The sequence below is a fragment of the Salmo trutta genome, chromosome 6 (genome assembly GCF_901001165.1).
Source record: "Salmo trutta chromosome 6, fSalTru1.1, whole genome shotgun sequence".
Lineage (NCBI taxonomy): Eukaryota > Metazoa > Chordata > Actinopteri > Salmoniformes > Salmonidae > Salmo > Salmo trutta.
In genome coordinates, this window is record NC_042962.1 from 12,586,961 (window position 1) to 12,607,543 (window position 20,583).

A 20,583-nucleotide genomic window follows, 5' to 3' on the forward strand; every position below is an offset into this window, starting at 1 on the left:
CAGGCCCAACTGTTTTCTATATTGAGTATTGCCAACCCAGACAGTCTTTCCTACATTTTACATTTTAGTAATTTAGCAGATGCTCTTATCCAGAGCTACTTACAGTAGTGAATTCAGTTCATACATTTCATTTCATGCATTTTTTTGTACTGGCCCCCGTGGGAATCAAACCCACAACCCTGGCGTTGCACACACCATGCTCTACCAACTGAGCTACAGGGACATTGTGCATTTTAGTCCGATGTCCATTGCGCTGAACACAAATTAAACTTAGTCTTGAATGATGCATAACGAGATATGCCACAAATAAGGGATTTTTGATATTTGCAACCACGCAACTCAAACACCGGTTTACCAGAATGAAGTAAATCGCAAACGGCTTTTTTGTTAAGACGTCAATAACTGTTTTCTGCAGAAAACGATCATCTGTTTGCATCTGCCAATATATTGGCTGTAGAGTACCCAGACGACCTGTCCCCAGAGCTTCCTATACAGTTCATCTCTTTCCGTAACTTGTTGAGGAGGCAATTAAGGCGAATGAGAGGCTCAATTAAATATGTTGCAGAACTGTAGTATTTGAAACCCTCCTTCCTTCTGCCCAGTTTCCCTGATGTTGCTACAGCAAGCAAGCTGTTTTTACCATCCCTGTAACTGTCGCTTCTGCAGAGATCGTTTTCTTAACTAAAACTCATAAAGAACCACCTAAGAGGCATTAGGCTCTCGGTCTGATATTCGCTTTTGAACACGTGAATAAGCTCCACTCATTGTACTGGTGTCATCGTAGTCTTGACCACAGCATTTGTTCACCGATATGCCCTTATACGTTCACTCAAAAGGATGTCAAATCCTGAGGCACTTTTTCAGTCATGTTCCTGAAACAAACACTTTGCTTCCTACTACATCTGGAAATGTAAACGATTTATGACTGACTTTAGGGAGGGTTATTGTCAAAATGATTTACTGAATTTAAAAAAATCACATCCATGACAGGAGCATGGGCCCCCAGAGCTCGTGGGCCTCGCGCCTTGCGGGTGCTGCGGGTGTGTCCAGTACGTCAATGCAAGTCATCAGTATACAGTTTCAGAACTTCGTCCAGCCGTTGGTAGCTATGAGACCTTATCAACGGCTGTGCACCGTGGAGCTAAAATGTGTCTACTTTAGAATGGATTCACAATATATAGGCTACAACCATATGAATATAGACGATAGACTTCTTATACAGTAGGCTGAGTAGCGGTGACATGTAGACGGATTATCTGGGTTGTATTGGGATGCGCTGCAGAGCTGCATCTGTAGAGGGAGGAATGAGAGAGATGCAGATCGGTGGAAAGGCACCGGTCAGGCACCGAGGTAAAATGTATTTTATACTGAGGTAAAAGTAGTTTTAGACGGAATATTCCGTGGATATTCATTTTTCTCTCATAACTAGCTATTGAACCAATCATGCCATGACTATGAAAATGGTATATTCTGAATCGGGGGGGGGATGCAGAACGATCCACACCTTTCCTTGGTTGTTGATTTTGATCTTCTTCATCCACCCCCGATTAAGAATATACCATTTTTATAGTCATGGCACTTTGTTAAAGATCTAATGATCTTAATGTAGGCCTATATATAAAAAAGGTGTGGATTGTAAAACATTTTTTAAAATATCCACCGAATATTCAATATAAAATGTATTTTACATCTGTTTATGGCGCCTTCAAGCCTTCATGTAGTCAAATAACTCCCCCCAGAAAAAAAAACCATAATGTGTACTCCTTGCTGGGTGTGTGGAAAGGTACTTGCGTAACAATCAGTTATAGAAATTGCATAAACAAGTTTATCTAACTGTTACCTAATTTTGAACACGCAGCCCAAATTCGATATGCTATAGAAACATTTGCATGTAATTATATGGACATGTTCATTGCTTTTTCTCCAAGTTTATTTAGTTCGTATAGTCAGAGTCTTAGTTTCTGTGGTCGTTCTGAGTTTGTCTCATCTCTTCTACACAGCCAATATGTTGAGGAAGACAAAGGGAGACCGAGCCTGAGTTCTGACTGCTCAGAAACATATGACACATTAAAATGACTGAATTTATTGTGTGTGTGTGTGTGTGCGTTTTCCTATAAATTGTCTACAATGTCGTCACTATGGTCACAACGTTTCTATAACGCTCATCTCCCAGATGTAGTCTGGAGGGGTCCGTTTTTTAATTATATTTTTTATACAACTGTGGTATGATTCTGCAAACCAGTAGCCCCACACTAAACATCCCAGAGAGTGTGTGTGTGTGTGTTTATGTGTGTGTATTATGTAACAGACTCCCTGCCTACAAGACTCTGCCTGCCTCCATCAGAAAAAAAGAGAGTTCAGGGAAGTTATGTATCCTCAAAGTTATGTACCATTCAGAGTTATATAACATCCAGGAGTTATGTACCATTCAGAGTTATATAACATCCAGGAGTTATGTACCATTCAGAGTTATATAACATCCAGGAGTTATGTACCATTCAGAGTTATATAACATCCAGGAGTTATGTACCATTCAGAGTTATATAACATCCAGGAGTTATGTACCATTCAGAGTTATATAACATCCAGGAGTTATGTACCATTCAGAGTTATATAACATCCAGGAGTTATGTACCATTCAGAGTTATATAACCAACAGGCGTTATGTACCATTCAGAGTTATATAACATCCAGGAGTTATGTACCATTCAGAGTTATATAACCAACAGGCTTATGTACCATTCAGAGTTATATAACATCCAGGAGTTATGTACCATTCAGAGTTATATAACCAACAGGCTTATGTACCATTCAGAGTTATATAACATCCAGGAGTTATGTACCATTCAGAGTTATATAACATCCAGGAGTTATGTACCATTCAGAGTTATATAACATCCAGGAGTTATGTACCATTCAGAGTTATATAACATCCAGGAGTTATGTACCATTCAGAGTTATATAACATCCAGGAGTTATGTACCATTCAGAGTTATATAACCAACAGGCTTATGTACCATTCAGAGTTATATAACATCCAGGAGTTATGTACCATTCAGAGTTATATAACATCCAGGAGTTATGTACCATTCAGAGTTATATAACATCCAGGAGTTATGTACCATTCAGAGTTATATAACATCCAGGAGTTATGTACCATTCAGAGTTATATAACATCCAGGAGTTATGTACCATTCAGAGTTATATAACCAACAGGCGTTATGTACCATTCAGAGTTATATAACATCCAGGAGTTATGTACCATTCAGAGTTATATAACCAACAGGCTTATGTACCATTCAGAGTTATATAACATCCAGGAGTTATGTACCATTCAGAGTTATATAACCAACAGGCTTATGTACCATTCAGAGTTATATAACCAACAGGCTTATGTACCATTCAGAGTTATATAACCAACAGGCTTATGTACCATTCAGAGTTATATAACATCCAGGAGTTATGTACCATTCAGAGTTATATAACCAACAGGCTTATGTACCATTCAGAGTTATATAACATCCAGGAGTTATGTACCATTCAGAGTTATATAACATCCAGGAGTTATGTACCATTCAGAGTTATATAACATCCAGGAGTTATGTACCATTCAGAGTTATATAACATCCAGGAGTTATGTACCATTCAGAGTTATATAACCAACAGGCTTATGTACCATTCAGAGTTATATAACATCCAGGAGTTATGTACCATTCAGAGTTATATAACATCCAGGAGTTATGTACCATTCAGAGTTATATAACATCCAGGAGTTATGTACCATTCAGAGTTATATAACATCCAGGAGTTATGTACCATTCAGAGTTATATAACCTCCAGGAGTTATGTACCATTCAGAGTTATATAACCAACAGGCGTTATGTACCATTCAGAGTTATATAACATCCAGGAGTTATGTACCATTCAGAGTTATATAACCAACAGGCGTTATGTACCATTCAGAGTTATATAACCAACAGGCGTTATGTACCATTCAGAGTTATATAACATCCAGGAGTTATGTACCATTCAGAGTTATATAACATCCAGGAGTTATGTACCATTCAGAGTTATATAACATCCAGGAGTTATGTACCATTCAGAGTTATATAACATCCAGGAGTTATGTACCATTCAGAGTTATATAACCAACAGGCGTTATGTACCATTCAGAGTTATATAACATCCAGGAGTTATGTACCATTCAGAGTTATATAACCAACAGGCGTTATGTACCATTCAGAGTTATATAACCAACAGGCGTTATGTACCATTCAGAGTTATATAACATCCAGGAGTTATGTAACCTTCAGACCTCAAAGTAATGTATCCTTCAGGAGGAATTCACCCCAAACCCCAGCGTTACATGACCTATGTAAACCCATGTTCTGTCCTGCAGTGTTAAATGTCGTGACTGACAGAGGAATGTTACAACTGACATGTTGCAGCCCTGAAGGGTATGGGGTTAACATGAGGACTATGCTTTACCTCACTCTGAGGATACTGTGTGTATATGTGTTGGTGCATTCATGTGTGTATGTGTGTGTGTGTGTGTCTTCATGCTTACATATGGATATCAGGGTGGAGGTTGTTCAGACCAGGAATCAGACTTGTCTAAATAGATAAGTCCTATCATTGTTGGGGGAGAAGGAGGAGGAGAGGAGAGAGAAGGAGAAAAGGAGCATAGAGGAGAGAGAATGAGAGGAGAGGAGAGAGAAGGGGAGGAGAGGAGAGAGGAGAGGAGAGAGAAGGAAGAGAAAAGGGGAGAGAGAAGGAGGAGGAGAGGAGAGAGAAAGAGAGGAGAGAGCAGGAGAGATGAGTAGAGAGGAGAGGTGGGGAGGGAAAGGAGAGGAGAGAGGAGAGGAGGAGAGAGAAGGGGAGGAGAGGAGAGAGAAGGGGAGGAGAGGAGAGAGAAGGAGAGGACAGCAGCAAATCATTCTGCTTACATTGTTGACTTCTCCCCCACCTCCTCGTGCAGTTGTGTAAGGGTGAGATTTACATCTTTGAGGGATGGAGAGGGCGGGGACTAACTGGAAGCAAAAGGGGAGGAGAAGAGAAGAATGTTGGAGGATATAAGGACACCCAGTCAGCTCCCACCTTACTCATTTTCCTCCTCACACACACCCCGGAGAGTCGAGCTGTCACACACACCGATCTGTAACCATGAGGCTGAGCATAATGGGAGTTCTGCTGTGCGCTACGCTGGTCGCCTGTGTCGACGTCATGCCTCAGAAAGACTTCAACCTGGAGAAGGTGAGAGAGAAAGAGAGACTGAGAGAACTGATAAAACAACAAAAAGAGAGCAGGCAAAGAGTTGAGAGAAGAGTGTTGTACAGTACAAGTGCAGAGAGAGAAGAGATTCTGGGGTTGAGGGTCAGAGTAGAGAGAGGACAGTGGATCATCTGCCATGACTATTGAATCAATTACATTTACATTTACATTTTAGTCATTTAGCAGACGCTCTTATCCAGAGCGACTTACAGTAGTGAATACATACATTTCACACATTTCATTTTCATTTCATGCTTTTTTTATTTTTTTGTACTGGCCCCCCATGGGAATCGAACCCACAACCCTGGCGTTGCACACATCAATTTGCATTGTGAGAATGAATGAATAGTGGCTCTTCTTTTTCTTCTAACTAAATTCTCTCTCTCCCCAGATGGCTGGTAAGTGGTGGGTCGTGGGCTTTGCCACCAACGCCCAGTGGTTTGTGAAACGTAAGAGTAGCATGAAGATGGGAACTTCCATGTTGCTGCCCACTGCCGGAGGAGACCTGGACATCAGCTGCGCCACCCAGAAGTGAGTTTGTGTGTGTGTGTGTGTGCGTGCGTGCGTGTGTGTGTGTGTGTGTGTGTGTGTGTGTGTGTGCGTGTGTGCGCGTGTGTGCGTGTGTGCGTGTGTGCGTGTGTGCGTGTGTGCGTGTGTGTGCGTGTGTGCGTGTGTGCGTGTGTGCGTGTGTGCGTGTGTGCGTGTGTGCGTGTGTGTGTGTGCGTGTGTGTGTGCGTGTGTGCGTGTGTGCGTGTGTGTGTGTGTGTGTGTGTGTGTGTGTGTGTGTGTGTGTGTGCGTGCGCGTGTGTGTGTGTGTGTGTGTGTCCATTTCACTCATACTGACGCTACTCTTTCTCTCTTTCTCTCAGCGCTGATGGCTCTTGCTGGAGGATGACCGAACTGGCCAAGAAGACTGACATCCCAGGCCGCTTCACCTTCACCAGCCAGCGTGAGTTCACACACACACACACACACACACACACACACACACACACACACACACACACACACACACACACACACACACACACACACACACACACACACACACACACACACAGTTAACATAACTACATATCTCTTTCTCCCTCTCTCAGGTTGGAACAATGAAAATGACATGCGTGTGGTAGCTGTCCAGTATGATGACTTTGCTCTGATCCACACCATCAAGACCAAACACGGAGTAACTGACGTGCTCAACAAACTCTACAGTAAGTCTGTCTGGCTGTCTGCATGTCTGAAATTAATTCAGACCTTTAGATTCTCATGTTTTCTGTCATTCATCACAGTTTCACTTTGGTTTCTGGTTTTAGCATGGTCATGTTACAGGTTGGTTGTGTTAACCTGGTAGTGTTGTGTTAACCTGGTAGTGTTGTGTTAACCTGGTAGTGTTGTGTTTACCTGGTTGTGTTGTGTTTACCTGGTTGTGTGTGTTAACCTGGTTGTTTTAACCTGGCTGTGTTAACCTGGTCGTGTTGTGTTAACCTGGCTGTGTTAACCTGGTCGTGTTGTGTTAACCTGGCTGTGTTAACCTGGTCGTGTTGTGTTAACTTGGCTGTGTTAACCTGGTCGTGTTGTGTTAACCTGGTAGTGTTGTGTTAACCTGGTAGTGTTGTGTTAACCTGGTAGTGTTGTGGTAATCTGGTTGTGGTAATCTGGTTGTGGTAACCTCGTAGTCTTGTGTTAACCTGGTTGTGTTGTGTTATCCTGGTAGTGTTGATGTTAACTTGGTTGTGTTAACTTGGTTCTGTTGTGTTAACCGGGTTGTGTTGTGTTTACCTGATTGTGTTGTGTTTACCTGGTTGTGTGTGTTAACCTGGTTGTGTCTTAACCTGGTCGTGTTGTGTTAACCTGGCTGTGTTAACCTGGTTGTGTTGTGTTAACCTGGCTGTGTTAAACTGGTTGTGTTGTGTTAACCTGGCTGTGTTAACCTGGTCGTGTTGTGTTAACCTGGCTGTGTTAAACTGGTTGTGTTGTGTTAACCTGGCTGTGTTAACCTGGTCGTGTTGTGTTAACTTGGCTGTGTTAACCTGGTTGTGTTGTGTTAACCTGGCTGTGTTAACCTGGTCGTGTTGTGTTAACTTGGCTGTGTTAACCTGGTCGTGTTGTGTTAACCTGGCTGTGTTAACCTGGTCGTGTTGTGTTAACTTGGTTGGGTTAACCTGGTTGTGTTTGTTAACCTGGTCGTCTTAACCTGGCTGTGTTGTGGTTGTAGGTCGCACTCCAGAAGTGAGCGCAGATCTCCAGAAGAAGTTCATGCAGTTCTCTCTGGATACAGGAATCCTCTCTGGGAACATTGTTATCCTGCCCAAGAACGGTACGAGAACAAACACACATACACAGATGTGCAATATTATTATGGCGATCAAATACATATGAATGTGCTTCACTGGTAGAAATCATCTCACTCTTTTCTCCCTCCTCTCTATTGCAGGTGAATGTGCCGAGGCATAAATGTTCACTCATCCCATTCTCCCTCTGCTACTCTTCCACTGTCATCTGTCTCCATTTCACATCAAAACCCTTTTCCTGGAAGACTGAAGACTGCAAACCCCAGCCACCCCCTCCCCCGGCAGAACCCCCCTTCACCTTTAATCCCCACTATTCCTATAAACCACTATACACAAGTTTTTTTTACTGCAGATTTTTCTTGTTGAAATAAATCATCTTTAAAAACATACACATGATTCCTACTGTCACGTTGGTCAGTGTCTGGTTGTGTTAACCTGGTTGTGTTGACCTGGATGTGTTAACCTGGTTATGTTAAACTTCTTATGGCTTGAATCCCGTTGATATGACGACAGCCAGTGAAAGTGCAGGGAGGCAAATTCAAAACAACAAAAATCTCATAATTACAATTCCTCAAACATACAAGTATTATACACCATTTTAAAGCTTTACTTCTTGTTAATCCAGCCACCGTTTCTGATTTCAAAAAGGCTTTACGGCGAAAGCAAACCATATGATTATGTTAGGTCAGCGCCTACACACAAAAAAACACAGCCATTTTCCAGCCAAAGAGAGGAGTCACAAAAAGCAGAAATAGAGAGAAAATAAATCACTAACCTTTGATGATCTTCATCAGATGACACTCATATGACTTCATGTTACACAATACATGTATGTTTTGTTTGATAAAGTTCATATTTATATCCACAAATCTCAGTTTACATTGGGGCGTGATGTTCAGTAATCTTTTGCCTTCAAAACATCCGGTGATTTTGCAGAGAGCCACATCAATTTACAGAAATACTCATCGTAAATGTTCATGAAAATACAAGTGTTATACATGGAACTTTAGATAAACTTCTCTTTAATGCAACCGCTGTGTCAGATTTCAAAAAAGCTTTACCGAAAAAGCAATAAGCTGAGTACGGCGTTCAGACACAAAAACATGCCAAACAATATATCCGTCATGTTGGAGTCAACAATAGTCAGAAATAGCATTATAAATATTCACTTACCTTTGATGATCTTCATCAGAATGCACTCCCAGGAATCCCAGGTCCACAATAAATGTTTGTTTTGTTCGATAAAGTTCATCCTTTATGTCCAAATACCTCCTTTTTGTTTGCGCCTTCAGTTCACAAATCCAAATTCAGGACGCGCAGGTCAGACTCAAAAATGTCTGTTGGATAGGGAATTAATTGAAATACTAGACCACTTCCTGTTTGGATTTTTTCTCAGGTTTTTGCCTGCCATATGAGTTCTATTATACTCACAGACATCATTCAAACAGTTTTAGAAACTTCAGTGTTTTCTATCCAAATCTACTAATAATATGCATATCCTACCTTCCGAGCCCGAGTAGTAGTATAATATGCATATCTTAGTTTCTGGGAGTGAGTTGCAGGCAGTTTACTCTGGGCACATCAGTCATCCAAGCTACTCAATACTGCCACCATCCATAAGAAGTTAACCTGGTTGTGTTGACCTGGTTGTGTTGACCTGGTTGGTGTCATCATATTTAGAGTGAAGTGTGAGAGGAAACAATGTAAGTAGAGGCAGCCATATCAAACAGACTATTGGTGCTTTCAGGACAACTGTGAACTTAGAATAAAACAAGATCAAATCAGGATGTCAGTAATATTAAGGTCGGAGCTATAGAAAGAGGAATTCCGAGTTGGATGACTATTCTAAATGATTTTTCAGTGGGAGCTCGTTTTTTCCCCCAAGTTCCCAGTTGTCCTGAATGCCACATGAGAGGGAAGGAGGGATTCTCTTGGGTTGAGTCATGATTAGAATGACAGGGTGAAGGTGTGTGGTGGCTGGAGAGTGAGAGAGTAAATGTGTGGTGTACTCTGCCCTCTACTGGTAGAAGCAGAGAATAACATGAATAAAACAGCAATTACCAGCCTATTCCTTCAGTTACAAGAATATATACAGTATGTTTTTATTAAAATTCATTTTACAAAATATTAAAACTATATATTGAGTGATTTATATCACAAATTTGAATTATTTTCAGCCAATGCAAATCTATACAATTCAATATTAAAAACAAATTACACAACGCATAGTAAAAAGTAAAAACATTTTTTCATGGCTCATGGATTTAAAAATAACCATAGCTTCAGCTACATTCGAAAATAACTAAGTTAATGTGTTTACCTAACTAACTGCTTCCCAGGCTTTGTCTGTCTTCTGCTTAGAGCAATTCATAACTGAGACAAGAAACACAAATAATATTCTACAGTATAAGCTAAGTGTTCTGTTCCACCCTTATAGACAGAGGCTCTAAGTGTTCTGTTCCACCCTTATAGACAGAGGCTCTAAGTGTTCTGTTCCATCCTTATAGACAGAGGCTCTAAGTGTTCTGTTCCACCCTTATAGACAGAGGCTCTAAGTGTTCTGTTCCACCCTTATAGACAGAGGCTCTAAGTGTTCTGTTCCACCATTATAGACAGAGGCTCTAAGTGTTCTGTTCCACCATCACAGACTCTCTAAGTGTTCTGTTCCACCATCACAGAGGCTTACCCTGGTAAAATGCTCATTGGCTGGAGGGCACATTCATTGAGAAGGTAGGGAAAGACTCTCTCAGTGAAAGTGTGTGTAATAGTGTATAAACATGTGTTATTATCAGGGTCAGAGAATGACAGCGTTCCTCTGTCCCAGTCCAGCTGCACTCTGATCCTATGGGGTTTCTTTGTCAATCTGAGCTGGATGTCTGGCCTCGGTGGGGACTCCACTTTATATCTAATATCACCACCAACATCATAACCATACGCATCACAGGTGCTTACACACCAAAGGCTTAAACACCAAAATCCACTTTCTACTTTTGCCTTCCTCTGGACAGACTCTGCTATCACACCCAGGGCTTTATTGAACCCTACCTCAACATCCCAGCTGTGTGTCCCTGAGGTAAAGCCCTCAGAGCCCAAGACCATTTTATAGTAATTAAACCTCTCTGGGTTGTCAGGAAGCTGCTGTCTCTCGTCATTGTATATGGCACTGGTCAGGTCCTCAGACAGCAGAAGATTTGGGTTGGCAGTGTTGGGGTCCAGAATCACAGGATCTGAGGAGGGAGATCAGAGATAGGGTTTTATTTTTGTTATTGTTTGTTGATTGTTGTTTGTTGAAGTGCGCTCTCTAATCTCCTAGCTGTGTGTGTGGACGTTTTATCAAAAAGGTGTTTAGCATTTGTAATGTAATGTGATGATAATGAGAGATGACAAACTGTTGTGCAGAAAAGGTTATTGTTTTGGCTAAGTAGGTAATAGTATTAGTTTAATTCGCAGTGTTCAGCGATCTAGAAGAACTGTCATGCTCACTGTATTTCACAATCCCCTGCATCTCCTCCCAGACTCTGAACTGCAGGTTTCCCAGGTGTTTGGCGACGTCTATGAGCCCTCCTGAGACCAGCTGTGGATCCGGCAGTGTGCACTGGGTTCTGGAAGAACATTCAGGAGTCAGTGTTGCTGTAGGGTTGGATTCAGAACCACAGAGAAGAGAGAGACAGGAGGCAGATCACCTACCTTACCACTGTGGCCTTATAGTTCTGAAAAAAACAGAAGACAAGAATAAATTAAACAATCAATCAATATTTATCAGTCAACCAATACACATACCAACACATCCTGTCAACTTAGAGAGCACAGTGCTGACCTTGAGGAATGAGATGTCTTCAGCTCTCAGCTCCTCCTCTAGGGCTCTGATTGTGTCTGAAAGTGATGATATCTCTCTGTTCATCTCCTCAATCTTCTCCTTCATCACCTGACTCTTCTGCTCCTCTTCCTCCCTCAGAACAGCTATCCTCACCTCCTCTTCCTCTCGTAGAAACTGGTGGAGCTTCTCAAACGCCTTTCTAATCAGTATCTCTGTGCTCTGGGCCTTGCTCTGGAGACAGTGAGAGGAAAGGTAGTAAACTATCCGCATAAACACTGGAACATACATATTCTGCACGATGTTATTGACTCATTCTCCTTACTTTAATATGCTTTGCTGTTTCATCACAGATTTCTTTAACTTCATTAAAGACCTTCAGCTTCTTCTGTAAGGGCTTCAGGACAGTCTGGAGTTCTTCCTAGCATAAGCAGATGTTGAGTGAATATGAGAGAGAGAGAGAGAGAGAGAGTCAAAGTGTATAAACAAAGGAGAATTTTTAGGAACATCCTTTTCCATGTTAAAATGTGACGTGAATACAGGTTAGAATGCTGTGCTACTATAGTTCTTCATTATCACTTAATATGCAGACAATGGCCGCTGTTTAATATTGCTGTCTTTTTAGTTTTTCTGTGTGTTCCTATTACTATTTGAATTCTACTGTACCCTGTGGTCCTGTGCAGCTTCGTCTATGGGGCAGCAGTTGTGGTTTTTATGTTTTCTGGAGGCCTGACACACAACACAGATGGGCTGTTTATCGTCCAGACAGAAGAGCTTGAGTTTCTCGTTGTGCAGATTGCAGCGCTGCTCAGACTCCCCTGAATCTCTCCTCCTCCTCTCCTGTAAGAATGCCTCACACAGGTTCTTTAAGACCAGGTTACAGGGAGGATCTGCCCTTGAAGATGATCTCCTGCAAACTGGACATTCCTGTTCTGCCTTCCCCCTGCAGTATTCCAGCAGACAGGCTTTACAGAAGCTGTGACTACATGACAGAATGACGGGATCCTTGAAGATGTCACAGCACACAGCACAGGATAGATCGTCCTCTTGGAGAGATAATCTGGAAGCCATTTTGTTCTTGTGACCATCCCTCCTCTGGAATGACCGAGCCTTGTACAAAAGTTAACTTTCACTTTTGATTCTGATTGTTAAAAACCTAGTGTGATTAAGCAGCAGCGTGAGATCCCTGTTTTTAGTATGTATTTCTTACGGTAGTTGTAAAGGTAACGTCTCTCCTCCCAGTGTTTTGTGTGTTCAGTCTGGTTTCTCCGAGCAGGTAGTTCAGAGAACGCATGAGAGATTAACGTCAACCATCGATGTTAACACACTAAACTTCTGACGGGGAAGTCAGGTAGGATGTGGAGCTTTGAGAGACCAGGAAACCATGATCACGTGATGAGTAGGGCCAGGCCATTTGACGCCCTGTACGCACAGCTCACAAAAGAAAGAATAATATCACCACTAAATTGCAATCTCAAAACAGACACAGCCCATGATTAAGCCCCTCGCCTTTATTGTGTCCGTGTCACAACAGCTAACACCAATCTTCTGTAGGTTACATGGTATACCAAACACACCTGACTATGGGAGGAGAGGAGGGACTGTATTGGGTTGTGTCATCATTAGAATGACAGTGATTGGATGCTGTAGTCTGTCCTCTACTCGTGGGTGTAGAGTCTTTTCAAAGTAAACCTCAGAATCATTCCATAGGAGGGTTTTATTCACGTGTTACTTTATAAACATAGAAAGCCTGAACGATGAGGATAAAGAGAAGGAGTACAATGTCCTGCAGCCATGCAGTATATAAGATCAACAGCCATTTGTACAGTTCATTGTGATTCTCACTAAACAGAAGGTTGGAAGTAGAACTTTTGTAGCCTACTTAACAATAGTTTTTTTTTTACTAAATGAAACTAACATGAAATGTATTTGGTACAAAATATAAAATAATGCAGTGTGACACTGAAACATTGTAGACATTGATTGCTGTGCTGGACTTAGACATACAGGCAACAAGCATCATTCACATGATGATGATGCATCTGTACTTTATTAATGATAACTTCAGCTTTCTGTCTCTCTGTGGCTCAGTCTTCATCCCAACACCACTGGTGACGTCTCAAACATATATTTCTTCATCTGAAACAATATATAAAGAATAAATATGAACAGATCCACTATATTATCATCACATCCAATAGCATGACAATATCTCCCACTCAGTGTGTGCGTGTGTCTCACCTGTCTCTGCTTCCTCCTGGCCTGCATTTCCTGCTGCTGCTTTAGCCGCACCTCCTCCAGACTCAGACACCCACCTACACACACACACACACACACACACACACAATTTTACGGAATCCACCTGTCTCATATAAGCTAAAACAAATAGTTGTACCATGGTGCGCCCTTGTGGCTATAAACAGCACTACAGCAGATACATCTACTGACAGAGACACAGTAACGTCTCCAGACAGTGCTCCACAAGGGAGAGTATGCTGGTATTCTCCAGACAGTGCTCCACAAGGGAGAGTATGCTGGTATTCTCCAGACAGTGCTCCACAAGGGAGAGTATGCTGGTATCTACTGACAGAGACACAGTAATGTCTCCAGACAGTGCTCCACAAGGGAGAGTATGCTGGTATTCTCCAGACAGTGCTACACAAGGGAGAGTATGCTGGTATTCTCCAGACAGTGGTCCACAAGGGAGAGTATGCTGGTATTCTCCAGACAGTGCTCCACAAGGGAGAGTATGCTGGTATTCTCCAGACAGTGCTCCACAAGGGAGAGTATGCTGGTATTCTCCAGACAGTGCTACACAAGGGAGAGTATGATGGTTGCTGTGAAACATGTTAGAGCATGTCATACTAATTAGATTCATTATTAACCAGACATTTAACTCTCCAAGGACTCACCTTGTTTATCACTGCATCAATGTGCTTGGAGATGTTTTGTTGTGTGTGTGTGTGTGTGTGTGTGTGTGTGTGTGTGTGTGTGTGTGTGTGTCGCCTAGCTACAGATTGTAACTCCCCAAAACTGAACCATTATACTAGTAGTTACAGGTGTGGCTATACAAAACGTAGGCAGAGATTTTTCAACTAACCCGGTATTGGCGATAATATCTTCAACCTCAATTAGTGGAAACAGGAGTATCATAAAATGTCCGTGTCCAGTTGCAAGGGGTCCGTTTGAATTTAGAAAATGCTCCGTTATTAAAATAAATAAAGGTTTTGCTCCATGAAGCAATCCAACAATGTGTACCCCGCCATCTTGTCTATTTCAAGTCTTCTCTCATTGATCGAGACAGGTGTCTGTCATCGTGGACCCATCTGTCTCAATCAATGAGAGAAGATTTGAAAAATACATTTACATGTCAGTCATTTAGCAGATGCTGTTGTCCAGATTGATTTACAGGAGCAATTAGGGTTAAGCGTCTTGCTCAAGGGCACGTCGACAGATTTTCAAAACAGCAACCTTTGTGTTACTGGCTGAACACGCTTTACCGCTAGGCTACCTGCTGCCCCAGTGGTGCCATACACATTGTTAAATTACTTCAAGGCGCAAAACATTTATATTTATTTTTATAACAGAGCATTTTCTAAATTCAAACAAACCCCCTGCAACTAGACACATATATTTTACGAGACTGCTGTTTCCACGAATCGAGGACGAAGATAGTATCGCCAATACCAGGTTACTTTAAAAATCTCTGCCGACATTTTGTATAGCCACAACTGTAACTACCAGTATAAATGTGAAATTGTGGGGTTAAATCACATTATCTGGTGTTAAAATCTGTAGCTATGTCTCACCAACACTGCTGGGGTCAATGGACACATAGGGTGTGGCTCTGCTCAGCCTCAGATCCTCCAAAGCAGCAAGCTCCGCCTCCGCCTCTGCACACCAATCAGAGACACACACACGCCCTCAATCAACCAATTAAAAGACCCCCCCCCTCCCCCCAATCAACAAATTAACACAGCAATTCATTTTAGGGCTTCCCCCTCTAGGCTGATCCTAGATGAGGATGATGATGGTGTGGAGGAACAGGAGGAAGAGGATGATAATGATGATGACAAGCACATTCCTGACTGTGTTTTGTGACACTGTAAAAGACAAAGGACTCACTTCGCTGGATCTCTATTCTTTTCTTGGGGTTAGGGGGGATGACCGTGAAAGCTTTGTGACTGAAACCGAGAAACAGAAATGAATTAAATATAATGTAATGCCAAGGTGACAAGCCAGTCTGCCAGTTTACATCAAATTGGACAGGCTTTCAGCTACGCTACTCTGAAATTTAAATGCCAAACGTCTAAGTGACAGTTTGTAACATGTAATAAAGGGCGAACAGGATCTGGTGAGGGAACAGAGCGTGACACAGCACCTGGGTGCCAGCTGGTGAGAGGTAGGATTACACGACCAGCAGCAGATGGCTTGGAGCTGAAGACTGAGCTATTTCCAGCTACCAGCTAGCTGTACACAACATGACACACCTGCAAATAACCATACACATAGGGCTAGAGTATATTGAGGTAGGCTATAGGAGTCCTCTAATAGGGCATGAGTGACCAACCCTCCTGGAGAGCGACTGGGTGTGCAGGCTTTCATTCCAACCTTGCTATAGAGTAACACAACTGTTTCAGCTAATCAAAGGTCCCAGCTGAGAATCCAGTGTGTCTGAGCAGGGCTGAAGCCTGGAGTAGCCTATAAGCATTCAAACCCAGCAACTCTCCAGGATCAGGGTTGACTACCCATTGGACCTTCTTGAGGAGGAAAGGTACTTCAGCTGTCCCTCTCACCTCTGAATTGCATAGTGCGCCCTGGGTCTCGAAGTCCGTTCCTCTTCCTGCCCCGCCTGAGATGCTTCTTTAGACTTTGAAGAAGTTACAGTTGATTTTGGAGATGTGGCTGTTGGTTTTTGGCAGAGCACTGCTGATTTCGAAGAGGAGAGTGTTGATTTGGGAGCGGTGGAGGTTGATCTCGCTCTCCTATCGCACCTGGGGGCGCACAACTTGACCTGCTGCTGGGTCTTCGTGGTCTCGCATCGGTCACTATGGATACATCTGGGACAGCTCGACGCCCGCGGTTTGCGAGGAGCTGTGACTTTGTGTTGAGTTATCGATGCTGGTTTCGTTTCAACCGGTTTTGTTTTCTCTTCGACGACTCTTGTTTTTGTTTCAATAACAGGCTTTTGCTTGATGACCCTTGTGGTCGGCATTTTATCAATAAAAAATATATAGGCTAGGCTAGGTCAAGGCTCCAAATAAAGTCCTTATCATCTCACCTTGTCAATAATAGTTGAATCGGTTCTACAATGGTTTTATGAACTCTTTGAATTAGTAGGCTATTAGCCTATGAGGTGCTGGATGCTGGTGAACGCACGTCTGGTTGTCTGCCTCACCTGGCGACCGCTTGTTGACAGAGGAATCCCGTGCCACGCGCAGGCTGCCAGGGCAAATTAAATTCAATAGGTTTTACAGTAATCCGATTACTGACTGGATAGAATCCCCAAAGGATGCTTGACCTTGTAGTGAGCATAGCCGCAGGAAGTAGGGTTGCGGAGGGTGCTTCAGCACCCCCTGAAAAATCGGAATAAAAAAATAAATATACTTTTTTCAACAAAATCTATATCCTTTTTGGAAATTTATTTATTTATTTATTTTTAGTAATATTTTTGAAGAAAAAAATAACAATTTCACACTAGTATTAGATATACAGTAGACATCTGTAGTTAGGGTAAAATGTTTTTTTCAGTATCTCTGCAAAAAAGCTAGTTTATTTAAGAAAAGTGTCTTGTAGGATTCAATAGTGGGATATTGTAAGAGTTGTTGCCCTGTCCTTTTCTCTGCGATTGTCATTCTAATGGAATTTTAGAAAGAACAAAACCCTGTCCTCAAACATTTACATCAAAAGGTGCAAAGTTATGGTCAAAGACACAAAACATCCACATCAAATTAAATATTTTTCTTGACCAAATAACATGGAAAACAACCACTTTTTGTGCAGTATTAATTTACTATCCTTACAAACGACTTAATGTAAATGTTTATTACTGTATTGTACATAGACTGGTCATCTAGGTTAGTACCTGTAGACTTTCTATCACCATGGAGATAAACAATGACCAATACAGTAATTGATTATGTGATGTGATGACATGGCCCAGTTGGTAGAGGTTGTTGGTACGATTCCCACGGGGGACCAGTATGAAAATGTATGCACTCACTATTGTAAGTTTCTCTGGATAAGAGTGTCAGTTTTCACAAAGAAATAACTTGCGTTTGCAAAGTATTTCAAGAAGGTGGAAAACATATATCAGGCAAGTATTTTTATATTCCACAAGTAACTTGAGTCTGATAATTATCTTTACGAAACAGTTAATCTGATAATACAAATGCTATTAAACACTCAAACACATTTAGTTTATGTTTTCACAAAAAGTAGTGCACTGGGCCTTTACTAGTCCTATATTAGCAGGCCAATATAGATGTCTTCAGAGATGGCACATTTTTTCACTTCAGATACAAACATATACTTAAGAACAACAACTTACAGAAGCACACAAGCAATGACTACATCTCATCTGCCCAGACCCACATGCTCACACCTCCATCCCTAGAGCCCTAACCCTAAACAATGACTACATCTCATCTGCCCAGACCCACATGCTCACACCTCCATCCCTAGTGCCCTAACCCTAAACAATGACTACATCTCATCTGCCCAGACCCACATGCTCACACCTCCATCCCTAGAGCCCTAACCCTAAACAATGACTACATCTCATCTGCCCAGACCCACATGCTCACACCCCCATCCCTAGTGCCTGCATTATTGTTTGCCACTTGGCCTTAAATTGTACCAATTTGTTTTTCACAGTCGCCCATGTTATTTCAATATTTCAATAATAAATCATTAACTTTTCTACTGTGTTAAGGATGGCGGATTGGTTCATTTCCAAAATTTTTAGTATGCATTTTTTCAAGATGAGAGAGATCCTTGATGAAAACCTGCTCCAGAGCGCTCAGGACCTCAGACTGGGGCAAAAGTTCACCTTCCAACAACCCTAAGCACACAGCCAAGACAACGCAGGAGTGGCTTCGGGACAAGTCTCTGAATGTCCTTGAGTGGACCCGCCAGAGCCTGAACTTGAACCCGATCGAACATCTCTGGAGAGATCTGAAAATAGCTGAGCAGCAACACTCCCCATCCAACCTGACAGAGATTTAGAGGATCTGCAGAGAGGAATGGGAGAAACTCCTCAAATACAGGTGTGCCAAGCTTGTAGCTTCATACCCAAGAAGACTTGAGACTGTAATCACTGACAAAGGTGCTTCATTAAGTACTGAGTAAAGGGTCTGAATACTTATGCAAATGTATATTTCCGTTTTTTTATATATAAATTGCCCCCCATCTGCTTTGTCACTATGGGGTATTGTGTGTAGAGTGATGAGAATTTTTTTTAAACTATTTAATCAATTTTAGAATAAGGCTGTAACATAACAAAATGTGGAAAAATTCAAGGGGTCTGATTACTTTCCAAATGCACTGTATATTTTTCTGTATATTTAGTAATTGTTTGCTTTTCTAAAGTCTAGCAACCTTGCCAGTTTTACAGAGAACGTTTTCGTATTATTTATTCATCATGAAGGAATCAACAGGATACATAGCTTGATTAAATAACATTTTCAAACACACCTCCTGCCCATCAAATGCTGTGCATGTCACTCTACACTATCAATCCTCCTCCACTGACAATACTGCATGCGCTAGACTAGAGTATCTACTGTCCTAGGCATCTTTTTGGCTGCGGCTTTTGTGGCGCAATAGGTAACGATGCTTTGTGGAAAGGGAGTTGTTGATGTGTGCATAGGGTCCATGGTTCGAGCTTAAGTTGGGTCAAGGAGAGGGACGGAAGTAATACTGTTACATTGATGCTGTTGACCCAGATCACTTAGTTGGGTTCTGCCCAGCTGCTGGGTTTACTGCGGAGAAGGAGGAGGTCAGAGGAGGGTGAGTGTAACTGGTGTGAAATGGCTATCAATTGGTGACATCACTCGCGCAGAGACCTTGAAGTAGTTGTTTGCCTTGTTCTGCGATGCTTCATGAGTGTCTATTGTCGATGTGTTCAGAGGGTCAGGCTTGGTTCGAGTCCTCGTTGTGCACGGAGAGAGACCTGACCCAGTTATTGTGCCCCCTCCGTAAAGGGCTTAAAAATTAAGTTTTTTATTTATTTAACATTGACATAAAAAAAACACTACACACACACACAATTTGAGTGCGGTCCTCCTGCACTGTGCGTGGTGCTGTCTTGCCTCTCTCTCTGCTCTCTGCTCTGTGAGCGTCACAGCTCTACGCTACTGTACTCTCTCTCCATTCCTCCCATCTGGCGGACTGACTGGCACATCGCACCCGACTCTCTGGCCTCCCTGAGCGGTCTGCCTCCACACAGACCCCCGGCAGGTATGGAGGTGTGGGTGGGGGTGGTGAGGGGAGAACAGATGGGATAACTTACGAATCATTGGGGTGATTCTATTAATCATAAACTCACATTTACCTACTCTGAAATATTCGTAGCATATATTTCACACTTGTTGTTGAAACATCCGCGTCTGATTAGGATAGTGTTTACCTGCCACTTTATATTTGTGGCAGGTTTATCACAAGCGATGCAAAGTCATAAAGCTAATTTTATCGGGGCTGATGTTATGACGTGCTGCTATTGAATACACATTCTGTGTTCTCTAATACCAGGAAGTAGAGCGCGCAATGTGTCACATGCACGCCCCTTTTAGCCTACTGACTGTCATTTGTAATGCACAGAAACGCAGTTCAGCCTTCTTTCACTGACATTGACAGAAGGAGTAGCCTATAGATAAACAAACATGCATTTCCTCTTTGTTGATGGATAGAGAGAATAGGCTCGGCTGCATGCGTCACAACTGGTTTGGACAGGCCTAGGTATGTAGGCTACTATTTCTTGGTGGTTTTGATAGAACATTCAATGACACCCACACTTTTTAATAGGTTGGGATTTTCTTGGCAGGATATTTGTAGACAAAGTAGCCTAAGCATCGTCATCGTAAACATGATTATTAAAGGCAAGACACTAGTCTCCGGCAGCGCGAGAGGCACTCGAGTCTCTACCCAGATGTTTGCATCTGTCACACGTGGGTGGCACCTGCTAAGGCAATGATTATGCCCGTATAT

General features: G+C 42.2%; 3 protein-coding genes and 1 long non-coding RNA gene across 4 annotated transcripts; 1 reads left to right on the forward strand and 3 right to left on the reverse strand.

The window, feature by feature from the left end:
- Nucleotides 1-1,600: 1,600 nt before the first annotated feature.
- Nucleotides 1,601-4,537, reverse strand: LOC115195432 (uncharacterized). The gene is made up of 2 exons (XR_003878692.1): nt 4,010-4,537; nt 1,601-3,834 (listed from the first exon to the last, which is right to left on the reverse strand). It is a non-coding gene; the product is annotated as an uncharacterized LOC115195432 (long non-coding RNA).
- Nucleotides 4,538-5,090: 553 nt separating this feature from the next.
- Nucleotides 5,091-7,951, forward strand: LOC115195429 (lipocalin). Its single transcript, XM_029755270.1, has 6 exons — nt 5,091-5,253; nt 5,663-5,802; nt 6,141-6,220; nt 6,369-6,482; nt 7,487-7,588; nt 7,706-7,951. Exons 1-6 carry the CDS (start codon nt 5,164-5,166, stop codon nt 7,723-7,725), a joined length of 546 nt encoding a protein of 181 aa, XP_029611130.1. The 5' UTR covers nt 5,091-5,163; the 3' UTR covers nt 7,726-7,951.
- Nucleotides 7,952-9,634: 1,683 nt separating this feature from the next.
- LOC115195426 (nuclear factor 7, brain) lies at nt 9,635-12,820 on the reverse strand. Its single transcript, XM_029755266.1, has 6 exons — nt 12,043-12,820; nt 11,702-11,797; nt 11,380-11,610; nt 11,250-11,272; nt 11,046-11,164; nt 9,635-10,789 (listed from the first exon to the last, which is right to left on the reverse strand). Exons 1-6 carry the CDS (start codon nt 12,445-12,447, stop codon nt 10,245-10,247), a joined length of 1,419 nt encoding a protein of 472 aa, XP_029611126.1. The 5' UTR covers nt 12,448-12,820; the 3' UTR covers nt 9,635-10,244.
- Nucleotides 12,821-13,077: 257 nt separating this feature from the next.
- Nucleotides 13,078-16,824, reverse strand: zgc:194621 (uncharacterized). Its single transcript, XM_029755268.1, has 5 exons — nt 16,173-16,824; nt 15,502-15,560; nt 15,186-15,269; nt 13,618-13,691; nt 13,078-13,515 (listed from the first exon to the last, which is right to left on the reverse strand). Exons 1-5 carry the CDS (start codon nt 16,589-16,591, stop codon nt 13,471-13,473), a joined length of 681 nt encoding a protein of 226 aa, XP_029611128.1. The 5' UTR covers nt 16,592-16,824; the 3' UTR covers nt 13,078-13,470.
- Between the last annotated feature and the right edge of the window lie 3,759 nt (nt 16,825-20,583).

Bases quoted from the DNA above. Each gene is read 5' to 3' on its own strand.
- LOC115195426 (XM_029755266.1), bottom strand. From the start codon at position 12,447: ATGGCTTCCAGATTATCTCTCCAAGAGGACGATCTATCCTGTGCTGTG. The intron at 11,273-11,379 runs GTCAGCACTGTG...TGTTTTTTTCAG, and splicing joins AAGACATCTCATTCCTCAAG to AACTATAAGGCCACAGTGGT. The intron at 11,165-11,249 runs GTAGGTGATCTG...ATGTTCTTCCAG, and splicing joins TATAAGGCCACAGTGGTAAG to AACCCAGTGCACACTGCCGG.
- zgc:194621 (XM_029755268.1), bottom strand. From the start codon at position 16,591: ATGCCGACCACAAGGGTCATCAAGCAAAAGCCTGTTATTGAAACAAAA. The intron at 13,692-15,185 runs GTGAGACATAGC...GTGTGTGTGTAG, and splicing joins CATTGACCCCAGCAGTGTTG to GTGGGTGTCTGAGTCTGGAG. The intron at 13,516-13,617 runs GTGAGACACACG...ATATTGTTTCAG, and splicing joins CCAGGAGGAAGCAGAGACAG to ATGAAGAAATATATGTTTGA.
- LOC115195429 (XM_029755270.1), top strand. From the start codon at position 5,164: ATGAGGCTGAGCATAATGGGAGTTCTGCTGTGCGCTACGCTGGTCGCC. The intron at 5,254-5,662 runs GTGAGAGAGAAA...CTCTCTCCCCAG, and splicing joins AAGACTTCAACCTGGAGAAG to ATGGCTGGTAAGTGGTGGGT. The intron at 6,483-7,486 runs GTAAGTCTGTCT...TTGTGGTTGTAG, and splicing joins CGTGCTCAACAAACTCTACA to GTCGCACTCCAGAAGTGAGC.